The sequence below is a fragment of the Alligator sinensis genome, unplaced genomic scaffold, assembly GCF_000455745.1.
Source record: "Alligator sinensis unplaced genomic scaffold, ASM45574v1 scaffold1445_1, whole genome shotgun sequence".
NCBI classification, from domain to species: domain Eukaryota; kingdom Metazoa; phylum Chordata; order Crocodylia; family Alligatoridae; genus Alligator; species Alligator sinensis.
Window position 1 is genome coordinate 219,854 of NW_005842985.1, and position 10,252 is coordinate 230,105.

The 10,252-nt window shown below is 36.8% G+C and overlaps 1 protein-coding gene across 1 annotated transcript in view; it reads left to right on the forward strand.

The window, feature by feature from the left end:
* LOC102385476 (transducin-like enhancer protein 4) overlaps window positions 1–10,252 on the forward strand; it is a 175,773-nt gene that overhangs the window by 45,214 nt on the left and 120,307 nt on the right. The window contains exons 6-7 of the mRNA XM_025192948.1: window positions 480–543; window positions 1,964–2,008. Of these exons, the coding sequence (XP_025048733.1) occupies window positions 480–543; window positions 1,964–2,008 (109 nt within the window). The remainder of the gene's footprint in view (window positions 1–479; window positions 544–1,963; window positions 2,009–10,252) is intronic.

The following is a 10,252-nucleotide window of genomic DNA, read 5'->3' on the forward strand; positions in this document are numbered from 1 at the left end:
GGAAAGAGGGGTGGAGGATTTCCCTCACCCCATCTTCTTGTTTTTGTGTGGCAGTACTCCTTTTACTTGTCTGTGTTTTGAATGGAAGAAAGACATCATTCCCAAGATTGACTTATTAATAATAATAATAAAGGCAAAGAAACTGAATTATAAGTTGGTAGGGTGATTTTTTTTTTTTTGTTTTTGTTTTTTTTAATGTTCTATATACTGACCATTGTAACAAGCATTTTCTATGACCCAGAGTGTTTGGGAATTTTTTTCTCCATACTGTTTACAGCTGGTTTGCGAAATTGGGGTTTTGCACAACATCTGTTGTAAAGGGAAACTAATAAAACCCCTTCATCCCCAAAAGATAACTTGAACTTAAATTTCTTTTATTTTTTGAGAAGAAAACCAGACGGGGGGATAAATGTATATTCAGAAGGATGTAAAACTAGCATTATGAAGTTCAATTTTTTTTTTTTTAATATCTTGAACAGTTTAAAGCTAGAATGTGAAAAACTGGCCAGTGAGAAGACCGAGATGCAGCGACACTATGTCATGGTAAGCACAGCATAACAAATTCAAAATGTCTATTAGCTTGGTTATACTAAGATAGGAATATGTTCAGATTCTTGGAGCAACCAGATAGATTAGGATAGTAGTGCTGCTTTGTTGAAGTGGCATCAGTGTTTCCATTATAAAGCTTTAGTTTCAGGGGTCTCTACTTTTTTCTTGTGTGTGTATCAGTTAAGTTCTACGTGAAATTTACCTTTTAAACATGGGAATTTTTCCTCAAAATACTAACGGACAAACTGTTAGTCTATCAAAGGTGGATGCAACTTTATTAACTGATCAAGAAAATGTTTTCACTTTTGCCAGGTTCTCTCCCTTCTCGTGGCTATTATTTGTCGACCGTATGATTTAGATTATTCTTTTCTGGTATGTGCATGTGTATGGGGAGGTAGGGGGAGACCAAGGTAGGGGCAAGGGAGTGAACCAAAATGTAAGAAGTCCTAATTCTTAGAATAACTGCTGCTCATGAGCTGTTCATTCATACTGTTTTGCTTTATTCAGAGTATCAGTGAGCTGAACTGTAGAAAGGATTTCCTTGAGAGTTGTGGTCTGTCTGGTTAAATAACTTGCATAGGAAGAAATCTCTTAAATACATAATTGTATGATGGATCATGATGACACCAAAGGAGCTATTGCTATCTGCTCTTTTGTGTTTCAAAGAGGGTGTAGTTGCTTTCCATTTGTATATGTCACAGAAGTCTAATATTTATAGAAGGAATAAATAAACATAAAAAATTACTTTTGCCAAAGGACAAACATGTTACGGCTTGCATTTGTCTTTTCTATGTCAGATGTGCCTACATACTGGAGCATAGATGATATTATATTATACATTATACACTGAACTGAGTTTCCTGCAATACTGAGACAGAACAGGAAATACTAAGAATGGAATGTCTGCTTTAATTCTGAATTTCCTTGCTCTTTCATTTCTTGCAAAGCTGTGATTTAATTGTAGCTTTGTTTTGTTTTTAATTTAAAATATTGAATATAACCGGTCTGGGCTACATGGCAGATTTATGTGCGTGTCTGGTTTCCAGTACTCCGGGCATTTTTTGGTATCTTTAATGTGTGCTAGGGAACAAAATTTTGAGCATTTTCCATGTATTTTCACTGCTTCTCATCTTTGATTCCTGTTATGATTTTTTTTTGTTTGTTTTTTTGTTTTGCTTAATCTTTGTTTAATGGCTATTTTCTTTTAAAAACTGACATTACTGCCTGCCAAATTTAAAAGTAGAGGGGAAAATCGAGTGGTGTAAAGTTCTTGTTCAAATTTTGAGAGCTTGCAAATGCTGGTATCTCTTTTTATGGTATATGGTGCCTCTATATGTGACATGACTTAAAGTGAATTTGGGAATCGGTTGTACGATTACAAATTCTAATGGAATCAATTTTTCTTCTTTCTCAGTATTATGAGATGTCCTATGGGTTGAATATAGAGATGCATAAGCAGGTAGGCAAACATTTTCTTCTACTTAATGATGTTACATATCACTCCTTTCTAATGTTAAGGTAGATTCTGTATTCTGTGACTTGACTTACTTGCATGTGTAAGTGGCTGAATATTTTTTGTGTTCTGAAATCTCGGTGATATGTATGATAAGAACCTAGAGGGTTATTTCATATTATTCCCATTTTAATAACAGACATTAGTTTTGTTATCTCTGTAATCCCCATCACAAAATTACTTCCATTTACTGCAAAGAGACTATGAACTTGTCTAAGGTTATTTCAGATGAATAAGGACTTTAGGTTCAGGTCTGTCTAAACTCTGATCTTTATCACCTTCTGGAGTAAGTTACACGTTGGGCACAATGGGAAGAAGCGTACTATAGAAAGGAGTATAGAAAAAGAGTTGTTGCTTTTACTTGAACTGGAAGGGGAAGAATTTTTACCGAGTCTACAAAAGGGATTGATGCAGAACCATGTGCTGGACCCTTGAAGCTACTTTGTTTGGACTTTCATCAGGAAAAGTCTGTTTAGTTCCCAAATGTCTATAGGGTAAATGAACTTGTTGAGAGAATGTTAAGTTTCAGCCCCATGCCGTTGTTTAAGCAAAAGCAGTGGAATGGAGTGTAGTAGCAGAAATCAGAATTTCCTATTCAATCTAATGTAGTCGGGAGGAAAATGAAATGAAAATCTCACCTCTTTTTCTAGTGACAGAACTTGGTATTTGTTGGGGGTTAATGGAGGCAACCCATTGCAGAAAATATTTTAGTAATTCACAAGTGTTGCTAGCTAATGTGATCTATGGAATTACAGAAATGGGTGAATGGAAGAGGCCAGAATACGGTAAAATTGGTTTGTACGCATTTCTGTTTAAAGCATGGGATTTTAAACTTGTTTTCTTTAATGGGATTTCTTTATCTTGTTGAGAACAAGGACACAGTCAAATGCTGTTTTATATTTATTTGTCCTGTTAAACATTCTGAGGCCTCTGTCAGGATTATGGGCACACTGTGCTAAGCATTTGTCACAGAGGCGATCCTCACTCCAAAGAGACTTGTCTGAGGTTCCAATCCTACAAAGACTTGTGCGTGTGCGTAAACCCTATGTACGACTATTCCAATTGAATTCAGTAGTGCAACTCAGATGCAGCGTTAAACATGTGCATGGATATGCAGGATGAGGACAGAATTTAAGACTCAATAAATGAGCATAACTAACAATTGGAGGGAACAGGAGGACATGAAGGATGAGAGTAGCAACAGCAAGGTTATATTTTCATAACTGGTGGGTGGCCTTTCACAGTTCATTGATACCAGTGGAAAGATTTCTGTTGGGTGCATCAGGTTCTGGATCTGATCCTAAATGCACAGTTAGATGGTTTCAATACTATGTTTATAATCTAAACTATTAAAATTAACACATTAAGAATTAGAAGAACCTAGTTAGAGATTTCCCATAAGCACCGGGAAGTAATGATTGGAGTCAAACATGTTGTAAAAGCAAATTATCTAGAGTTATTTACTTTAGTTTTTTTTTTTTTTTAAAGGTGTAAACTCTTTTCTTCACATCTCCCCCCTCGAAGAAAATATATGCAAAAATAGCGAAGACCTGAAATCAGCAATTGTACTCTAAATATTTAACTTTAGAAATTATATACAGTTAGTGTCAGGAGTGTTCACAGTATTCTGGAGAAATTAAACATTTAATTAAAAGTAAAGTTGGGGATTACTAAGGATGGAGTTTAATTGGAACATCATTTTCCATTATTGTCATTCCTGTTCAAATTAGTAACATGAATGCTACGCCCTTAAACAAAATACTTTAATACTTCGGTAACTCAAATAAATAACAAGTAAGAATCCTGTTTCCTATCATTCTGCAATCTATTTTGGCTCTGTATCAGTTGCGTCTCTCTCCTTTTGCTGGTTTAGCAACCACAAACCATTTCCTATTTCACCTTATGATGCCAATGTTTTGACCCAGTTTCTCATTCAAACAGATTTTGTTCCCTATGATCCCTGTGAAAGATTTTCAAACCAGCACCTTAAGTTCCCCTCTTCTTCTCCCCTAATCTTCAAATTCTACCTATTTGAAATTGAGCGATTCCCTTCTTTTTTTTTTTTTTTTCCCCTGGCTTTCTAAATTTGATCACATAAAAAAAAATCCCAAGGGCAGTTTATCACATTATGAAATACAGACAGCCCTGCAAACCACCTACTTATTATATTTTCTTCTTTTTTCCCCTTTAGCACAGAGGCATATCTGTCTTTATTTGTTTTCCTAGGCAGACAGCCTTGGTTCCTCTTAGCTTCTTTTCCAGATGTACTCACTGGTTGCCCTTGTAATGGAAAGCAGGCAATAATGCAGTGAAGTTGCCCTGCAGCATAATTGGGCCTAGTTCTCAAGATCAGGTTAGGCTTATTCACTTATTAGATTTACGTCTCAAAGGGTTCAAGAGTAGGACTCCCTAGAGTCCTTGGAAGTACCCTAGTAATTGGTGGCCCTGATATTTGAAACCTTTGTGTATTTTTCTTTTAAAGCTTCTGTTCTTCTTGGCTGCTCCCAGCCACAGAGTATTTATTTTTAGAGAAGTTTTTCATTGGAACAGAAAATGATGGCTGTGATGGAGTCATGACTCTGTGACTTAGCAAATTGATAAAAGGATAAACGCACACAGCAGTGACAGTATGTGTGCATGTGTGTATGGGGGGGGTGTGAGAGTTACTTTTCCCACCCCTCATGTGATGCTCATCATCAGTCATCCTGTGTTGATTTTGATAGAAGACTATTAAAGTGAAACCTATGGGGAATTTGTCATTCTGAAAGGAAAGCTAATGTAATTAGTACCAATTAAAGTACATTTAGTAAATTGGATTTAATCTTAATTAAGCCTGCATAATGTTGCCAATTTTTAACAATTATGTTTGAGAACATAATTAATTTAAATTTTGGTAACTGAGTAAATAGCATTAGACTGGTTGAATTAGTCATTTGTATTTTTTTTTTTTTTTTTTTTTTTTTTGAGACAAGTCTGGGGTATGTTGTGACATGAGGCATTAAAGCCTAAAATATTAACCTAATTTCTGGTAATCCCACCAGAATCAATAGAGCTGAGCAGACAAATTTAAAAGAAATAATGGAAAGTTAAAAGTTGTGGGTTGTAATGTGAGCTGAAGCTCTACACCCTTAAATTTCAGTATTACAATAAAGGTAAAAAATGGCATGTAATTTGAAAATGTCTGTTTCTTGCTACATTGTCTCAAAAGGGGTTTTCTTAAAGTTAAGAAAATAATTTGTGAGTATCAATTAATAAGCTGTTCTAGATTCTTAGTATTGTTTTATTTTTTTTGTCGGTCACTTAATCTAATTTATAGCACTAGGGAATTTTATGGTAAGCAGTTTGTTTAAATTGCTACAAACAAGCATGCTTTCTGATCGTTTTAATCCAATATTACTAATTATTGCCTAAAGTAAGTGTCAATTTTTCACTATAGGCACAGGCATTTATGAATGGATGAGTGATGAACATAAACGGGATAAAAATTCCCATTTCATTTTGATTGTTTATGGAGATGACAAATTTATATTATGATGTCTTGTCTCCAGTTAAAAATTTTCCATTGAATTTTTTTTAGAGAAAATGCTGTATTCCAGCATTTTTAAAGGAAGTTCAGATCTTTAAAAAGCTGGATATTAAAAAATAAACAAAATGATTTTTTAAAAATCACAGTAAGAACCCCACCTCCCCCTCCTTTCATTCCAATCCATGTAAATTTTATTATGAGACTTGGGCAACAACCATTTGAGTGCTGCTAAAATATTAATTGAATAGAAATGAAAGGGCTCTACTAGCTGATAGGATATCATAATCATAGCTGCAGTAGTCGATGGTAAATGATGATAAATGGCATTAGGAACCTTTTAGCAAACTGTAATAACTACGAGGAGGGAAGCAGTATGGATTTGCATTATATCTGATACCCTGTAGTACCAAGTGGATTGCCAATACTGCTTGTTTAGCATTTTCTAAGGGCAATAGGATATTGATTTCTGACTTACAAGGAACGGCTCTATTTTCACCATTGAAAAGTATTGCAGGTTGTTAAGAAGAAATTGACTTGAAGAGGCCTGACTGCTGCCCATCATGGAGCAAATAAAGCAAAACTGCCGAAGCATGGTGGAGCAGCGAGATGGGGCCCTCAGCAATTTGTTGCTATTAATTTACCATGCTCGACAGCAAATCAATCGGCATCTACTTCATCTGCTGGAGAAAATGCTGTCCAGGGCAGATAAAAGGCCCTGTGTGGAACGGGGAATAAACTGGATTGGCCGAACGGAGGCTGCAGTTAATGTGTAAATAAGTGAAATCAAGGCCACTGTTGCAGAGGAAGCTGTTTATAATTAGGTTGGGGCTTTATAGTGAGCTATTTAAGAAAGTAGTATAGAGCTTGGAGAGTATGGGGAGATTTATTGCCGACTGAGTTAATATATTGCTTGTGCGACATCCCAGCCTTGAGTCTGCTTACTTCTTGTGCCTTAGTAAATTATTTTGGTAAAAGGGCAAAGATGGGAATCAATTTGTTTAATTTAAGGCTGAGTTTTGACTGTTTTTCATCTTTGTGGCCATAACATGCATAGATCACTGAGATTTACTTTTTATGTATAGACCATACATAACAGAAAAGTGTTCATTTTTTATGACAGGAGACTGGGCTCTATTTGTGTTTATATGTATACATATTTTTAAAAAAATAATAAAAAGGTAGGCTGAGATTGAAGGTGTAGTGTCTTCCATTTGAAGAATAGCTGGAGAACCAGCTAAAATTACACTGGTTGAATTTGCCCTCCATCATAAATAGTAGGAAGGATTTAAGAGAGCTATAAGCAGTGGTTAATCAGAACTGAACTGGAAAACTTCAAAATGGAGAGAGATTAGAAGTGAGATTTGAAAACTGCAGTATCAGAGTGCTGTTAAATGGGGGAAAAACCTGCTTGTGGCTCTTTCATCAAAGTTTCTAAATATAAAAAATGGGTTGATAAATCAGTGAGACAACCAAACCTTATCTGTCCCAGTTTAAAGTTATTTAGCCTACACTGTGAAGCCAGTACACTTGAACAGCTCTCCTACTCTTCGTGGATAAAAAGCTAAAAATCTGTAATAAGCCACAATTAAAAACAAAATAATACTTCATCATCAGAGTTAAATTTGGGCTGGGTACCTGGCTGTGCTAGCAGAAGTTGCACTAGCCTCGTGCGAAGGGAACCCGTTCATTACTGAGAAGTTTTCTCTTTCCACTTGTGTGTAAGTTATTGTTGAAATAACCTTTCCCCCTGCAATTACAAAAGAATGTACAAGACGCAGACTTCTGTTCCATTGAGGTCTTGTCATTCACAAGGAAAGAAAAATGTATTTTTTTTTTTTTTTTTTTTAACTATCTTGGCAATTCAGACAGATGCTTAAGACACAGGAAATAGCACAAAATGTGCTGAGCAAACTTTTAAATTAAGACATATGTTGTGTTTTTACTGGCAAAAGGCTTTACTCTGCAGTGCTTAAACATAAAACATTTTTCTCTGTTTGAAAGCTCCTGATTGCTTTAATGCTGCCTCATTCAATATGTAAGTGTATGACTGTATGTATATAATTATATGGGGAGCCAATGGTGACCTTCATCTTAAGGTTGTCTAACACTTTGTAGTACGCAAGATTCTTTCAATTTTTTTCTTTTCTTTTTGTGGCACTTTCTCACCTCTTGTTTGCAGCAGGCATTTGAAAATTCAACAAAGAGAAAGACCTTGATCTAAAAAAGCACTTTTTTTCTTTGAATGCAATTCCTTTTGAGTTTGTATTTAAGTTTGCCATTTCTCTTGTTTGTGTTGCCCAGGAAATTTTGGCATCCAAAATGAAAACTGAACATGAGCCTTCTTAAAAGTCTGATCCTTTCTGCTGCTGCCACCCAGGGTGAAGGGGTGGGCAAGAGGAAGGACTGCAAAAGAATGACTGGGATGGGCTGGTTTGGGCCAGGCCAGGTCAAGCTTCCATCTAGCACTAGCAGTCAACTGGGACCAAGACTTTCTTGTGCTGTCAACTACTTAATCCTGTAGCCCAAGCAGTAGAAAACTGTGCTGAAAGGGTGAACCTTGCTATTCATTCATGGCTGGTGGGGATGGATGAAAAAATACCATTGTACATCATAAAGGCTGTTTTTGTCATTTTTTTTTCTATGAACGGAAGAAGTTCCTACGAAGTGTAATACAAAACATTAGTTAAAAGAAAGTTAGGTTACAAAGTCAAATACTCGGAGGTTAAGAAATGTGCAAGCTTAATTCCTTCTTTTTGTGTGTCTGCACTGTGATGCAATGTTTAATTACATGATTAATGATCACATAGAGGTTTTTCTACAAGACCTTGCTCAGTGCAGGGAATAGATGTGCCAGGGGCAGAATTAAATTTGCACTGGCAACTATAAATCTGGCATTTTTTTAAATCTTGGAGCGCTTGATTGAGTGACTTGAATAACTTTCCTTCTCATACAAGGTTGTGTTGGTCTGTAAAATGATTGTAAGTTTCTCAGCAGGGATTTTGTCTCTCTTGTCGAAAGCAGAAGATATTTTCCTTGTTCAGTAAAAACGTGTGCAACTGAATTTGTTCATTCAGTTCACTCATATGAATAAACAGGTTTTCCAAGCACATTTCTACCTGCTTTGGTATTTGAAGCGCCAGGCAATTCAGTTTTAGTTTGTTTTGTTTTCAGATGTCTCCTGCTGGTAAGTAACAATATGCCTGAGTTATCTGCAGATGACACCAAGCTGTGAGGGAGTAGTAGATAAGCTGGAGGGGTAGGGTTATGATTCAGAGAGACCTAGACAGATTTGAGGATTGGACCAAAAGAAATCTCATGAGGTTCAGTAAGGACAAGTGCAAAGTCCTGCACTTGGGACAGAAGAATCCCATGCACCACTACAGCCTGGGGGTTGATTGGCTGGGCAGCAGCTCTGCAGAAAAGGACCTGGGGGCTACAGTGGACGACAAGCTGAATATGAACCAACAGTGTGCCCTTGTCGCCAAGAAGGCGAATGGCATACTGGGCTGCATTAGGAGTGTTGCCAGCAGATGGAGGGCACTGATGATTCCCCTGTATTTGGCACTGGTAAGGCCACATCTGGAGTACTGTGTCCAGTTTTGTCTGCCCCCACTACAGAAAGGATGTGGACAAATTGGAGAGAATCCAGCTCAGGGCAGAGAAAAATGGTTAGAGGGCTAGGGGATAAGACTTACAAGGAGGGGCTGAGGGAACTGTGCTTTAGTCTAGAGACGAGTAGACTAAGGGAGAATTTAATACCTGCCTTCAACAACCTGAAGGGTGGTTCCAAAGACTGTGGAGCTTGCGTGGTTTCAGTGGTGGCAGATGACAGAACAAGGAGCAATGGTTTCAAATTGCAGTAAGGGAAGTTTAGGTTGGATTATTAGGAAAGGCTTTTTCATGAGGAGGTTAGTAAAGCACTAGAATAGGCTAGGCTACCCAGAGAGGTTGTGGAATTGCTATCTTTAGAGGTTTTTAACACCTGGATAGCAACGCCTTGGCTGGGATGATCTAGTTGGGGATGGTCCTGCTTTGAGTGGGGGGGTTGGACCAGATGACCTCCTGAGGTCCCTTCAAGTCCTAATTCTCTGATTTGTGAAAATAATTGAGAAGTGGGCATCTTGCCACTGGGGCCCAACTTGCAAACAGAGTCACTGTGAATGGTGAATGTTACAGAAGTCCTTTCTCTTTTATTTTATTTATTTATTTTTTTGTGCTCTTGGTAGAGGGATTACTTTTTTGTCATTGGCTTTCTAAGTCATTTTAGTTATGAGATATGGAGAAAACAGAAACTGATACTTTTTTTACTAGAAAAAATATTTATTAAATAGAACTTCAGAAAAACCTAACTTTAGAAGACAATGTTTGAGTGGAAAGATGAATGAAAAAAATATTACTTTCTCCTCCAAATATTTTGATGAAGTCTTTCCCCCCCACCCCTTCTGTTGTCCTTTACAATTGTATGAAGGTTTCTAGTGAAATGTCACAAGCTAAGTGTTTGTGGCCTTTTTTTAATTAAAAAAAATAGTTTTATTTAAAACCTTTGTAACAGATTTCAGGTATAGAAATGGTATTGTTCTTGGCTCTGAATGTGAGGTTTTAGACCTTTTTGGAATGATCTTTCCTATCTGAGGACAGGTATGTAATATTTTGCATGGAAGAGC